Source organism: Podarcis pityusensis (assembly GCF_964106645.2).
Source record: "Podarcis pityusensis genome assembly, chromosome: 9".
Taxonomy (NCBI): domain Eukaryota; kingdom Metazoa; phylum Chordata; class Lepidosauria; order Squamata; family Lacertidae; genus Podarcis; species Podarcis pityusensis.
The window spans coordinates 1,978,012-1,993,935 of record NC_138034.1 but is presented as its reverse complement, the minus strand read 5'-3'; the positions used below and the strand labels follow the sequence as shown (position 1 = coordinate 1,993,935).

Sequence of the window (15,924 nt, the reverse complement as noted above, 5' to 3'; positions counted from 1 at the left end):
CTGGGACTAAATATGTTTTTTTAAGAAGCGGTTTAATGACTGCCTCTTTCAGCGGGTCTGGGAAGGCTCCCTCACAGAGGGAGGCATTCACCACCCCACGGAGCCCATTGCCCTGCCCTTTCCGGCTCGCTTTTATTAGCCAGGATGGGCAAGGATCAAGGAGACAGGTGGTCGGTTTCACTTGTCCAAGCAGCCTGTCCACATCCTTGGAGGTAACAGATTGGAATTGATCCCATGTAACAGGACTAGACAGAACTCTAGCACTCTCCCGCCCCGGCCCTGCTCCCACGGTAGACTCTACCTCCTTCTGAATCTGAGCGACTTTATCTGCAAAAAACTTTGCAAAAGCATTGCAGGAGATCTTGGGGTTCTTACCAGGCCCCGGTGGTGCAGGTGGTTCCAATAGATTGCGAACCACCTGAAAAAGTCTCCTGCTGCTGTTTTCTGCAGATGCAATGGAGGCGGTGAAGAAGGCCCTCTTCACTGTCGCCATTGCCACTTGGTAGGCTCGACGTTGAGCTCTAGCCCGTGTCCGGTCTGATTCAGAATAAGTTTTCCGCCACCGGCGCTCTAGCCGTCTCAATGATTGTTTCATCACCCTCAGCTCTGGGGAAAACCACGGGGCTGTCCGGGCTCCATGCAATCGGAGAGGGCGCTTCAGAGCCAGACAGTCAATAGCCCTGGTTAACTCCGCATTCCAGCAGGCCACCAGGGAATCAGCTGAAAGGCCATCAACTTGGGATAAAACATCCCCTACCACTCTCTGGAAGCCAATTGGATCCATTAAATGGTGGGGGCGGACCATCCGAATCGGTCCCACCTCCCTGAAGTGGGGAAGGGTCACAGAGAAGTCCAGTTGCACCAGGAAGTGATCTGACCATGGCACTTCTTTTGTTTCGCTTTTAGTTAATGTCAGATCACTAACATCAGTAGAGGTAAACACCAAGTCTAAGGCATGTCCGCGGCTATGAGTTGGGCCAAAGCTTTATAAATTAAAAAACAGCACTTTGACTTGGGCCCAGAAACTAATTGGCAGCCAGTGCAGTCAGAGTGCAGGCAGGGCTGGCAGACCACTGCTTGAACCTATGTAGAGCTGCTGCCAGTCAGAGTAGCTGAGCTAGATGAGCCAATGGTCTTGACTCAGTCTATGGCAGTTTTCCATCTTCCCACACAAATTGCATGCACTGTTCCACGTTGGGCTAAAGGTATTGCAGCACCAAAGCAGTTCTCAGGAATCCTGTAGTAAGGTTCACAAGTGGAAAAATTCACTTGTTTCCATGTTTACAGGCAAACCATGCATTTAGTATAAAAGCATTCAGGTGCTGAGGAACTAATGTAAATGAATGGGAGAGGAGAGGAGCACAGAAAAATATTGGCTAACAAAATGCCCAAAACCAAAAACCATATTCTGTTCTGAGTTAATACACTAATAAACTTCTTTTTAAAAATGGGAACTATCTATCATATTCTTTGTCCCAGCAGCTCAAGTGAAGGTGCAACCAGAGATCTGCACAGCAGCTTGTAGAGTCTGATCCAATTAACAGTGCAGCACTACATGTGTCTACAAAGTCTGAAATCTCCTCTGACCCTTCATTTTAAAATCAAGTGCCAACAATGTGGTTTCAACATCAAGTCAACTTTTCCTCACTTACCCTCCCTGTCCTGCTTACCTTTCTGCAGACTCAAATTTCATTGACACTTTGGTTTACATTACAGTATTTATTTATATACCATTATATACCATGTTTCAGTCCTCATAAAGATATTGCCCAATTTCAGGTCCCCTGACCACTCGGGAACCAAGAAGGCCTCCTCTTCTTTTAATGGTTTACAAAGTAGAACAGAATCTTTGGACTAATTCAAAAAATACATTAAATCTTGCAGTTTCCTTCCAATATTGCAAAAAGCATGAAATCCAGTATAAGCCACAGTTACAAGAAAGTGAAAGTGAATTCCTAGTCTGTCACACAAAGCGTTTAATTCAAGTGATATTTAGGTGCAGGTTTGGGGGCGACCTTCATAAGAAGAAGGAATACCTCTAAGCGCCATTCTTTGATGTAAGAAAAATAACACGGCATCATTAGCAATGATATTGACAAAAACTGGGATCAAATTTATGACTGAGAACCATCACTAAATTAAATCCCAAATGCCCAGTCCTACTGAATGCAGTGTGCACCAATACCTGTATTGTTGGTACTAGTATCTTCTATCCTTTGGGAAACAGTTTAACAGCTAAATTCTAACCAGGTTTACTTCTAATACATTCTGTTGATTTTTCTGGGGCTTACCAAGTAAGGGTGTTCTCACTAGCACCCTAAAGAAAAGGCGATGCTATGCTGTGGCTTCTCTAGGACAAGTCTTCTCTGTGCTCTTTTGCTCTAAGGAAGGCAAAAGGGCCTCCTCCGAGTGGGAACCTCAGTTGAGCTGCAATCTGCAAATGGATGGCCTTACCTGATTATCTGGGTGCTTTACAGTGAAGTAGCCAATGCACACAATGACTTCGTGCAAGAGGGCTTCACAGGTGTGCTGGGAACAGTGCCACAGCAAAGAGCTTATAATGTGTCGGAACGCAAGGGACAGTCCTTCAGCGCCCACGATAGACTGAAAAACAAACAAAGAAAAATTACACCTTTTTGCAGATTCCCAATGAAACCAAAGAGAGGTGTTGCTACAAATCACATGACTTTGCAACCTGGCCATTGGCTTGTGCGTACTGACTTCAGGAAGAACCTTGCATCCCAAACCCTGCAGTGTAGGAGGTTGGACTAGATGACCCTTGGGGTTCCTTCCAACTCAAAATTCTATGAAAAAGCACATTTTGTTACCTCAGAATTTGTAATATGCTCAGGATGTAAAAATTTGATAAACCAGTCATACAGTGCTTTAGGATTTGTGTTTGTTTTTTGGTTAAATGAACTAAAGCGTATCCTCTCAATTCATGTCTCACTCCCCCCCCACCGCATGATATTCCTAATATGCACTACTGTAAATAAAGAGTGAATTTTAATTTTAAAAGGGCAGAGATGACTTTGCTGGCACTCTGTTAGCATTAAAAACCCAATTTAATCAGACCAATTTAACAATGTATCTTCCAAGAAAGCATAATTCTAATAAAAAAATTCAGTAAAAAAGTAAAAGAAGAAATATTTTTTTATTTTACTAATGCTGTAAAATATATGCTTAATTGCTAATTTGTGAGTGTGCTGAACAGCCACCCTCATATCACATATAAACATTATTACTATTTATTAAATAGCTATACTGCCCTTCATCTGAAGGTCAGAGTGGTTTACAATATAAAAACACAAAAATACATGAAACAATAACTCCCCAAATTCAGCTGAAATTGCAGCTTATACTGGCTTCTCCTGAACTGGCTAAGGGTTTGCTGAGTGTCAAATTTGGCTGCATGTTAAAAATATGGCTTAGTCAAGAGAATGGTCCAAGAAGGTAAGAGAAGAGATCATCACTCTTCACAAACAAGAAGCAGGATACCAAAGGATAGTGAAGGCACTGAATGTTCCAAGAGACACTGTTGGAAGCAAAAAGATAGTACTTTTAAATAATTGTTTGGTAAGGTATAATCAAAAGAATAAGATCCCTGTTAGCTTGGGTTTGTGTGTGTGTGTGTGTGTGTGTGTGTGTGTGTGTGTGTGTGTGTTAAATGATGGTTGGCTGAGGGAGAAGAAAAGGAGCTCCCTGCTTATTCTGGAGAAGCCCACTTTATCTGCACAGCCCCCAGCCTCTATTTAATAAACATGTCAGCCAGAAAAAGCGACACAAGGTTAAAGGGGGAACGTGATGTATGAGGAAAGAACATCAAAGTCTACTAGCTTGAATGGAGCAACCCTATAGGCCTGTGGGAAAATATCTGCCATCTACAGTTCTTAGCTCCCTGTCTTGGAGTTTGCATAAAATAGATGTGTTTAACCTACATGGAAGAGTGGACACATGCCAGCCAAAATTCAGCAGAAAGCTGGGGTCTTCTCCACTGGCGGAGGAAGAGGAGTGCGGGGGGAGCGCCCCCCCCGGCAGCGTGCCATCGTGGCTGCCCACCCGCGCTGGGTGAGCATTGCCCCCACAGGCGGCCCCCCCGGCCCCGCCTGCTCTCTGCCCCCCAGTGCCAGAGCATGAAGCTCCGCCACTGGTCTTCTCCCCTCCCTCCTTCCCTCCCCCAACAGCCATATTTGCTTCAAAAAGAAAGATACACCTTCCATCACCCAAATTAATATGCCATGATAAAACATTTCCTAGCGCAATTTCACAAGAACTTAAGCTCTGCTGGATCAGACAACCGTCTCACCTAATTCAATATTAAGCCAGATGTCCCCAACAAGCTCAAAAACTGGGCATGAAGGCAACTTCATTCAGCAACTGGGATTCAGAGAAACATTTCCTCAGAAATTGGCGGTCCCAATCAGGGCCATCTTTACCATTAGGCAAAATGAGGAACCCTGCACTGGGTATTATGAAAGAACAGCAAATGGCTAGGTATTTAATGTGGTATTACTGTTTTATTTTTAGTAGCAAAACAGCTTGAGTGGCCCCAAGTGGGATGAGGCTTGACTCTGAAGTAAGGCCCATTGAGTTCAATAGCCATCAAAATGAGTTGGAGAAAGAAGGTTGCATGTTGGACAATTTTATTAAGCCCTTCCCCTCAAATTACTGGGTCATTTCACTAAATCTCTTCCAAATCCTAATACAAGACAGTTGGGAACCTTGCTTGCTTGACCACCATTGGGCCCTGAGAGGGCTACTGTACATGTACTTTCAAAAAGTGGCAGGTGTAGCTCTGAATTCGAGAGCCATGTCTGAGAGCATGGTTTCCATGACAAGGTTCCAGGCTGCAGGTATCCTTGTGCAGCACCTTGACCACTCACTGACTTTCTGGATTTGGCTTCAGGCAGAGGGATCTTTCTGGCTGTGCTCATCAACCCCTTAAACATCATGGCACTTGAGAGAATGGTAAGACATAAATGTTGACCACCCGGCAGCCAAAACAAGTTTGAGGGCCAACCCCCCTGTGACCCAGGACCAGGACACCATTAGTCACCAGTCTAAGGAGCACCTCACTTCAAAGTCAGAACCAAGCGAGCAGCTGCCTGCCTTCTGAGTAAGCAATGGGACTGTGAAAGATAGAAGTCGTCTTATGTTCTGTTTCTGCCCATCCTTCTGTAAGGGTAGGGTATTGCCGCTGGGTCCACGTCTAGCTAGAATGCAGCAGGAAAAGCTTTTCTGGCATTCATTTAACTGCTCCTTGCACTGGCGTCCCTGGGAGATTGCCTCAGAGTCATTTACTACAGTGTATTACGTGCTGACATCTTCTTGGGTTTAGTCCGTTTTCCCCAACACAGGTTCCCGTACGTTCTAGTGGTCCATGTTTAACCGTCGCTGATAACAACAGACCAGAGGGCACCAGAGTTTGTATATAAATGTTAAAAGTCATTTTTCAAGGAAACAATGTATTTCCTCTTTAACCAGTTTTAATAGCAGTTCAGAATCCTGCACTGCTTCTCCCTGACGCCTTCCAATTGTTTAGACTCTGAAGATAAATGGAAAACGTACCTATGAACTTGGGGATTATTTGTGCTTATCTGAATCTTCATGCTGCCCATAGTCTTGCACTTGGGCTCATCACCTTTTGAGAAAAAAGAGCTGCTTGCACAAATTGCTTAGGCAGCACTCTCTTAAAAAAAGAGGGGGAACCACAGGACACATGACTCTGTCCTGCCCCCCCCCCCGCAACTTCCAGGAGCTTTTCAAGGATGCACATGTCTGGCAGCAAAGGGGAGGTGGGTGTCAGGAAGTCCTGCTTCCAGTTCTATGGATTTTGTATAAACACATATACGTAACAAGGGGAAGTCTAATAGTTCTCAAGTATTTGGGTGGGGGGGGTTCAGGTTGAATGCCAAGTGAGGGGTGGGCTGCATTATGTCAATGAGCAGTCCGGAGCCTTGGGCTTCTGTGCTCCCCCCTGACATCCAACCCTAGTTTCCAATCCTGGATGGCAAGGCAAGTAGAAACCATAATTTGCCATCTTAGGTAGGACTGAAGGTACAAAGTGTGCTTACTTAAGGTTCCTTAAGGTTACTCAAGGGCATCCTGATCAAATTTGCAGATGACACCAAACTGGGAGGGGTGGCTAACACCCCAGAGGACAGGATCACACTTCAAAACGACCTTGACAGATTAGAGAACTGGGCCAAAACAAACAAGATGAATTTTAACAGGGAGAAATGTAAAGTATTGCACTTGGGCAAAAAAAATGAGAGGCACAAATACAAGATGGGTGACACCTGGCTTGAGAGCAGTACATGTGAAAAGGATCTAGGAGTCTTGGTTGACCACAAACTTGACATGAGCCAACAGTGTGACGCGGCAGCTCAAAAAGCCAATGCAATTCTGGGCCTCATCAATAGCATCTAAATCAAGGGAAGTAATCAATAGCATCTAGATCAAGGGAAGTAATAGTGCCACTGTATTCTGCTCTGGTCAGACCTCACCTGGAGTACTGTGTCCAGTTCTGGGCACCACAGTTCAAGAAGGACACTGACAAACTGGAACGGGTCCAGAGGAGGGCAACCAAAATGGTCAAAGGCCTGGAAATGATGCCTTATGAGGAACGGCTAAGGGAGCTGGGCATGTTTAGCCTGGAGAAGAGGAGGTTAAGGGGTGATATGATAGCCATGTTCAAATATATAAAAGGATGTCACATAGAGGAGGGAGAAAGGTTGTTTTCTGCTGCTCCAGAGAAGCGGACACGGAGCAATGGATCCAAACTACAAGAAAGAAGATTCCACCTAAACATTAGGAAGAACTTCCTGACAGTAAGAGCTGTTCGACAGTGGAATTTGCTGCCAAGGAGTGTGGTGGAGTCTCCTTCTTTGGAGGTCTTTAAGCAGAGGCTTGACAACTATATGTCAGGAGTGCTCTGATGGTGTTTCCTGCTTGGCAGGGGGTTGGACTCGATGGCCCTTGTGGTCTCTTCCAACTCTATGATTCTATGATTCCTTGCTATTCATCCATGTAACGCCATGCCATGTCAGGGGTGGTGGTGTCTGAACCACCCCAGTGTGTGCGTACATTGAGGAGTGGTGGAGAATATTACCTGGAAAGCTGGTAGATCAAGAACTGCAAAACTGTTGAAGAAACGTAAACTCTTGAGAGCCACTTGAACAGTGTTCTCAGCGTAGCTCTCTTTCGGGCTAGTCGTGCTCAGGTCTGCAATTGTGCCGTGAAAAAGAATGCAGTATAACATGTGCAACACCCCAACCAGGTCTGTAGTCTCAAGAGCAGTTGTTAGCCCGGTGGGATCCTGATGAGCACCATCAAATATGCTCCAAGACCTGCTGAAGAAAGCAACAAAGGATCTTCTTGAAAACCAGCAACGTGAGCTAAGATTATTTATATCAAGCTCTTCTATAAAAAAGTTCAGTGCCTTCATAAGCTAGGCTTTAAGAACACAGAAATATATAAATAAAAATATGACATTTTACAGCGTTTGACAGGCAAAACCAAGGATATACTAACAAGCCCTCCCGTCATTTTTATTGCAAGAATGGCTTTGATAAGCCCCCCCCCTTCCCATTATGCATTGCTAAAAGCTCAATCATTTGAATTACAACGTCCACTTGGTGGATGTGCTTTCTACTCAGGTGCTGATTTCTCTCTGCAAGCCTAAAGAATTAAAAGAATTAAAAGTTGGAAGGAACGACATTCCTCCCACCTCCTCTCTCAAATCTCTCTTGCGTTCCAGGCAAGAGATCATCCCTGCCTCACTTTCAAAGGTGAGAGAGGTGGAAGAGTGTTGAGGGGAATGAGGTCTTCATAGGTGCCATGTTGGGAATACCACCTGTTGGGGGTGAGATACCAAATTCAGTGCAGCCAGTTTGGCAATCCATGGACCACACAGAAATCTTTGCTCGAAGCAGCTGTGGATTAGCATAGTTGATAGAGGTAAGAGGAAAGCGACAGCACTTGACATGCTTAAATCCCATGGATTCCAGTTCCACCTAGTCAAGTTGCATGGGATTAATTCCAATCTGTTGCCTCTGAGGATGTGGATAGGCCACTTGGAAGAGTGAAATCAACCACCTGTCTCCTTGATCCTTGCCCATCCTGGCTCATAAAAGCGAGTTGGGCAGGGCTGAACTCTGCAGGGTGATGAATGCTTCCCTCTGTGAGGGAGCCTTCCTAGTGGTTATTAAATCGCTTCTTAAAAAACCATCTTTGGACCCGGCCAATATGGCTAACTATTGCCCAGTCTCAAATTTTCCATTCTTGGGCAAGGTGACTGAGCAGGTGGTTGCTGAACAACTCCAGGCAAACCTGGAGGATGTGGACCATTTGGATCCCTTCCAATCAGGATTCAGGCCTCACCATGACACTGAAACTGCCTTGGTCACGCTGGTCAAGGATCTCCAGCGGGCTAGGGACAAGGGTGAAATCTGTTTCCTAGTTCTGCTGGATCTCTCAGCGGCCTTTGATTCCATTGACCATGACACCCTTCTGGACTGTCTAGAGAAACTGGGAGCTGGGTGCACTGTTATGCAGTGGTTCTGCTCCTTCCTCCTGGGCCGTGTCCAGAAAGTGGTGTTTGGGGATGAGTGTTCAGACCCCTAGGCTCTCACTTGTGGGGTGCCTCAGGGCTCAGTCCTCTCCCCCACGCTTTTTAACATCTATCTATATGAAGCCGCTGGGAGAGATCATCAGGGGGTTTGGGCTGGGTGTTCATCAGTATGCAGATGATACCCAGCTCTACTTCTCGCTTATATCGGAACCAGTGAAGGCAGTGAATGTCCTGTGTGAGTATCTGGAAGTGGTTGGAGGATGGATGATGGCTAAGAGATTGAGGTTGAATCCCAACAAGACAGAAGTACTGTTTCTGGGGGACGGGGGAAGCAGGTGTGCGGGACTCCCTGGTCCTGAATGGGGTAACTGTACCCCTGAAGAACCAGGTGCATGGCCCGGGAGTCATTTTGGACTCACAGCTGTCAATGGAGGCGCAAGTCAATTCTGTGTCCAGGGCAGCTGTCTACCAGCTCCATTTGGTACATAGGCTGAGACCCTATCTGTCTGCAGACTGTCTCACCAGAGTGGTGCATGCTCTGGTTATCTCCCACTTGGACTACTGCAATGCGCTCTATGTGTGGCTACCTTTGAAGGTGACCCGGAAACTACAACTAATCCAAAATGTAGCAGCTAGACTGGTGACTGGGAGTGGCTGCCGAGACCATATAACACCAGTCCTGAAAGACCTTCATTGGCTCCCAGTACGTTTCTGAGCACAATTCAAAGTGTTGGTGCTTTGAAGCCCTGGCCAAGTATACCTGAAGAAGTGTCTCCACCCCCATTGTTCAGCCTGGACACTGAGGTCCTCCTCTGAGGGTCTTCTGGCGGTTCCCTCACTTCAAGAAGTGAAGTTACAGGGAACCAGGCCGAGGGCCTTCTCGGCAGTAGTACCCTCCCTGTGGAATGCCCTCCCATCAGATGTCAAGGAGATAAAGAACGACACTACTTTTAGAAGACGGCTGAAGGCAGCTCTGTATTGGGTAGATTTTAATGTCTGACGTTTTATTATGTTTTTATACATACTGGAAGCCACCCAGAGTAGCTGGGGAAACCCAGCCAGATGGGCAGGGTATTAATAATAATAATAATAATAACAACAACAACAACAACAAAGCCTCTCTCTGCATTGTGCCCAATACTAATAGTAGTTAAACTGTGCACTCCACTTATCTTCCTAATACAGATAGCTAATATCAGAAAGACCACTGAATATGTTCAAAATGCCTTTGGCCCCTTTTTACGAACCAGGAAGCATTTCTGACACAATGCTAAACTCGGATGGTGTGGCTTACATAAATATGAAGCTCCTCTGGGTCAGAGGAGCACATCCAAAAGGAAGCAAGAGTCCATGGGCATCATGGTTTTCCAGTTGCCTATTTCTCTTCTAAATAAGCTCACTTAATTCTTGCCTGTAGTCCTTAGCATTTGGTGAGTATGCTGTCTGCCGGCAACAGAAGGCAGAACAACCAGTTGTCAAGAAAAACTGCATATATTTTATTTGTCACCCAGCAGCCAAAACAGACATTATCTTAATTACTGAAATAAAACACAAGGCAAAGGCAGCTCATATTCCTTTGATCTTTTTGACCTGAACTTTGATTATTATTATTTAAAAAAAAACCACAAAAAAATCCTAGCCCATTCTGGGGACACATAGCTAACAATTCAACCTCTAGGTTAATGAGCTGCTAGCAAGGATTCCATGTGCTGACCTTTCATTACAAAATGCAGCACAGTAAGAACAAAAGAAGAATAACTGCTCATTCTTAAAGGGCAGGTGGATGTGCAGATATACTATTTGGAGATGTTTTGTACGCATGTGATTAGTTGGGAGTTTTTATTCTGCACCACCAAGCTCTTGCAGTGAAATGCCTCTGAAATGTCCCTGTTTTATAGACATTGGCACGCAGATCTTAGAAGGCTTCACGAGAAGCTTGCTAACGCCTCTGGAACAATTCCCACTAACTTCAGCGAACTTTGGAGTGGGCCAAACAGTACCACAGCCTTGACACTTGTGTCTGTTACAGAATTTAACATCTTCATCCAGGGCTCATAGGAAGCCAGTAACTTTTTACTTAAGAGGTTCTCACAGGTTTAAGAAAAGGACATTTTCATGTCCATTCCTCCTAATATATACAGTTTTGCCTAATCTAGGCATTTTTAAAAGCAATTTCCCTTGCTATTACACATTTTTGTCTGCACTGTCCCCTAGTGCATGCATCTTTTTGGTTGGAAAACTTCACTGCAAAATTATGAGATGAATGAATTTCAAAGAATAGTTGCATTTTGGTTTGTGTTATTGTGACCTGAGAGAGTGGGGATTGGAACCCTCACCTTCTTGGTCCAAGTCCAAAACTCTACCCATTACACCATCCTCACTCTTGGGACAGAACATAGGCTACTACTCAGCCGCCCTGAGCCCGGCCTTGGCTGGGGAGGGTGGGGTATAAATAAAAATTATTATTATTATTATTATTATTATTATTATTATTATTACTAGCATACCAAGCAACAAAAACCAAAGCATTAATATACCAATGAACAAATGGAGGCGCAGGCTTCATCAGAAGCATCAAAGGTTTATCAGCAAGTTATAGTTTAGGATGAGGACCAGTTTTTAAAAAAAATAGTGCTGGATTCCAACTTGAATGAATAGACTCTTTTGAACTGTTCATTTTTAGTATTTGAAGTGTGCAGTAGATTAGGCCGATATTTTGCACCTTTGGTGGAATTCTAATTAGCTGCTAGAATATTGGCTAGAATTCTTGGGAATAACAGAAAAAATAGGTAGAATCTTAATTTGGACTCTTTTGTTGTAACGTTTTGAATGACAGAATTCAATCCTCTTTAAAACTGCTTGTTGGAAAGCTTCTGAACACTGCAAAAGTTGTATTTGCTAGATATTAGAAAACTCTGGCAATGCCAACAGTTGAGAAATGGCAAACTGAGGTTCCTGAAATTGCCAAAGTGGATCAGCATGAAATGGGCTCTCCGGCAGCAGCGGCATTTGTGGTGAGGTGGACCTGCCCTCTCAACTGTGTGGGGGCCCCTTGACCCCATGCCTGCTCCCGTAAGAAGCATCACCCGTGTTTGTGGCTCCACTCCAGCCTCTGCTACTGATCTCAGCACTGCATCACAACATACTGGAATATACCTTCGTTTTTGATCAGACCTTCGTTTTTGTAAATAAGATGGGTGTGTATTACAAACCAATGAATAGATAAAAATCAACTCCATTTCATTTCGGGGGGGGGGGGGGGGGCTTGGAAATTACATTTCCTGTCAGGCGCGCTTTGCAGGTGATGCAGCACTAGCTTTCGCCATGCGTGGCTCCTTCTATTAATATAATCTATGCAATCTAGTTCTTAAAAGGAGGGACAGAGGCTGGTGCTGTCCGTGACTGCCCCCCCCCATCATTCAAGGCGTGCCATGGTGCATTGCTTGAGAAAACCACTGCACTATGGGGATGGGAAAAGAAATGGATCCAAATTCAAATATTTCACCACGTTAAGTCTCCTAGATATAAATGGTGCTCCTTCCAACACAAATGATTTGAGAATTATACTGAAATGATTGAAAAATACCAGGGTAGGATAATGGCACACAAACAAACAGCAGCCACTTACCTGCCACTGACAGCAAAACACAGCTGGCACATCCCATGCAGTACTGCTGTAGCGTTCTGTAAGAAAGTGGCTATTTTGGGGTTTTCATCAATTGGGCCTTGGACGGAGAGGAAACAGCAACACAGCTTTTCAATTAATCCCATATTTACCACATAGCTAGCAAAGGAAAGAGAAGGGGGTGGAAATGCATTAAAGCAGGTCATGGTGCCCCAATTGTGATATTCCCAAGGTGTATGGCAATTTCCCCCCAGCGTGGAAGCCCTATACAACGCAGTGCCTTCCCGGTGGCAGCACCATATCTATGGAACTCCCTCTTAGTATATATCTGATTGTCCTTCATGCAGTATTTATTCAGGCATTATCTTAAGACCAGCTTATTTTTGTTGGCCTTCAGAGTATAGTGAGAGAGGCCCTAGTTGTCTAATTTGTCTAAAACACATTTATTTTGTCTTGAATACCACTGATTGTCATAGGTTACTGTAACTGGATTTTATTGTAAATTGTGGCTTTTATGCTGATTTTTAAATTAATGTTAATAGCTGTCCTGAGCTTTGTATGAGGGTGGGATAATAATAATAATAATTCTGTGTCGATCACATATATTTGGCCATTATCATGTTGTTTTATACTTGTAGACCCTAATGTATTACTTCAAGATTAATGGATGTCTTTGTTTTTATATATGAATAAATGATTCACAATGGCTTTTATATTTAAGCAATAGTTTAGAATGAGAAAAATCAACTAAAACACACAAGACACAATATGATCACAACACAGTCTTCCCCAAGTCTAGTTTCTACATCCTCTATCTTTTTAGCTGACAACAAATGATGAACTTATTTGTTGTTCAAAGAAATATCCTTTCCCCCACAGATAAAAGCAGACATTTCAAATCAACCCTAAGGCATGGTCTCATCAGTTGGAACATAACCTTTACAAAAAACTGACTCCTGAACCTTTCCTTGCTATCTTTTTGCTGCTGTTGGGCAGTATTGTCCCTCTTCCTGATAATTCAAATTTGGGAGCATCCAGACTGTCACTATTTAAGGGCTGGCTTTAATCACATGCTGGCAAATTCAGGTTGCAGAAGTAAAGTTGATGGGGAGAACCTGTGCAACAAACCTGCTTCCTGAAAGACTGGAAAGTTTGTGATATGGAAAGTGACAGGAAGAGGCACTGGGAAGTGTAGGACAACCCACACTTAGCACAACATAGTCTAACTGCCACACAAATAAAAAACCTTCCTGCAAACAAATCAGAGTGAATGCTAAACAAACAGGTTGTCTGGAAGCAGCCACCACCTCCCTAAATTGTTCTGATCACTAGAAGACAGAACCAATGTGGGATCCGAGAGGTGGAGTCTTTTTGCAGGAAAGGACTGTGGAGAAATCAGGTAGATGTAAATGACCTTGCAATAAAGATGTAAGAGGAGCGAAAGTCAAGAGGAAACCGGGAGGAAGTGCCAGCTTAGAATCAATTTGGCCTTCAGAAACATGTGGAAACAGCTGGCAACATCAAAGGCCCCCAATGTGCTTTAGTGACCAAGTCACACTACTCAGAGATTATCTCAGGCTGGGGCAGCAGGATTTCAGAAAGGCAGATTTAGACAGTTCTCTGCATATGTTTCTTGTGACAAGTCTTGCTAGGTGTGGATGTATCATGGAATCTAATTTAATAAATCTGTAAAAGAGAACCACTTTCTAAAATGGAAATCTTCACGTTGTCAGTAACATATAAAAGCTGGATGCCTTTCAGTGCCCTAATCCTAAATGAGGAAAGTCACCCTCATAATTTTAATGGGGTAATTTAAAATTCAATATAACATTTTAGTGTTTTCTATTTAAGAGATGGTTAGAAACCTTGAGAAAGGGAAGAGTTAGAAATGTAACAAATAATGTGGAACAATGGGTAACACAGTACTTTAAAGTGTGGTTTTAAAATGTATAAAAAATTAATTAATTAATTAATTAAGGAAGTAATAATACATGATCTAGCTGTGTATCATAAGGGCTATGATTCGACTAAATAGCCATGATCAAAATGATCACCCTCCCAAAACTAACCTACCTATTCCAAACCCTCCCAATCTGGATTCCCCCAACACAACTCCACAGATGGCAGAGAAAACTACACTCTTTTATCTTCTCACATAAAAAACCAAGAATAAGCCCCAAATACCTGCACCTCCCCACCTCAGAAGGATGGGGAATCCCCAACATAGAAGCATATTACATTGCCAACCAAATACACCATATAATCCCATATATACTAGAAGATGAGACAAAACAATGGAGACACCTAGAGACGGACACAATTGAAAATACCTGCACCACAGCATACCCTCTCCTCCCAAACAAACTAAAGAAAACTCTCACAACACTTAACAGGTACACACAGACCATGATCAAAGCATAGAAAACAGAAATAGGCAAACTATCCCCAACCCCATCCCCACTAATCCCCCTGGCGTACCACCCATTATTCCACCATGCAGCACAAAACCTCCAGATAAAAACCTGGCAAACCAAAGGCTTATATCGCCTCACAGACTTCTATAAAAATAACAAAGCTTTGTCAACACAAGAAATACAAGACAAACTAGAAGACACCCAAATGCCCTGGGTAACACATCACCAATTACATGCCCTCTTAAACAACCCAACAGTAAAATCAGCAGCAAATAGGCCCCTGACGACCTTCGAAAACCTCCTCCTAACAACAAAGGGAAACTGTAAAGGGATGGTATCCACAATATACAAAATACTACTCCAAAATCCCGCAAATCCCCTAGACGCAATCAAAAAACAATGGGAGAATGACATAGGCTATGAGATTAACCCCACTCAATGGACCAGAATGTGGTCTAAACCCCCCTTTAAATCCATATCAACAAAAAGAAAAAAACTCACTCTGAAACTCACCTACAGGTGGTACCTAACACCAAGGAAACTAGCGCTAATACACCCAGGAACCTCACCAAAATGCTGGAGAGGGTGCGCCTCCACAGGCACATACCTCCACATGTGGTGGGAGTGCCCCAAAATCCAACTATTCTGGACAACAGCCATACGAGAAATATGTAAAATAACTAAGCAAGTATTAGACATCACCCCAGAACTGGCCCTACTAAACATCTTCTAAGACAACAATGCCCACTTACACCACAAAGAACTCATAACTCACCTACTTTCAGCAGCCAGAAACACCATAACCAGACACTGGAGAGACCTGTCAGGAGTAAGCATGGACCAAGGGTACCAAATAGTATGGGAAACAGCCTTACTAGAAAAATTAACCAATAAACTGAAACTGACACGGGGGCAAACAGAAGAAGACGCCTTTACCCTGGTATGGCTCCCCTTTATCACAAACACAGCCCAAAAAGACAATGACAATAATCCACCAACAGCATACAAACCAATATGGCTAACTTATCCAAAACACCCACCCACCCCACTCACACACGAAAACAAAGATCACCACAGCCAATCACAAATGAACAACCACACCCTGGGCCAACCCCAACCTCTCTCACCACCAAAGGAACACAAGTGAACAACAGAGAACCGGCATGAGTAACTCTGACACCAAACCCTACCTACATTTTGTGGCCACAGCATGAACCACAAAAATCATACATCCACTGTTTCGTTTAGAATATTTTTTTCTTGTTTTCCTCCTCTAAAAACTACGTGCGTGTTATGGTCAGGTGCGTGTTATA

General features: G+C 43.8%; 1 protein-coding gene across 8 annotated transcripts in view; it reads right to left on the bottom strand.

The window, feature by feature from the left end:
* The window catches only part of SCAPER (S-phase cyclin A associated protein in the ER), a 227,172-nt gene that overhangs the window by 36,155 nt on the left and 175,093 nt on the right, over positions 1-15,924 (bottom strand). For 6 of the 8 annotated variants that reach the window (XM_081021500.1, XM_081021502.1, XM_081021501.1 and 3 more), the window contains 3 exons: positions 12,201-12,356; positions 7,112-7,352; positions 2,455-2,604 (listed from right to left, as the gene is read on the bottom strand). In XM_081021500.1, the coding sequence (XP_080877626.1) occupies positions 2,455-2,604; positions 7,112-7,352; positions 12,201-12,356 (547 nt within the window). The remainder of the gene's footprint in view (positions 1-2,454; positions 2,605-7,111; positions 7,353-12,200; positions 12,357-15,924) is intronic. The other 2 variants (XM_081021503.1, XM_081021507.1) reach the window with 2 other exon arrangements.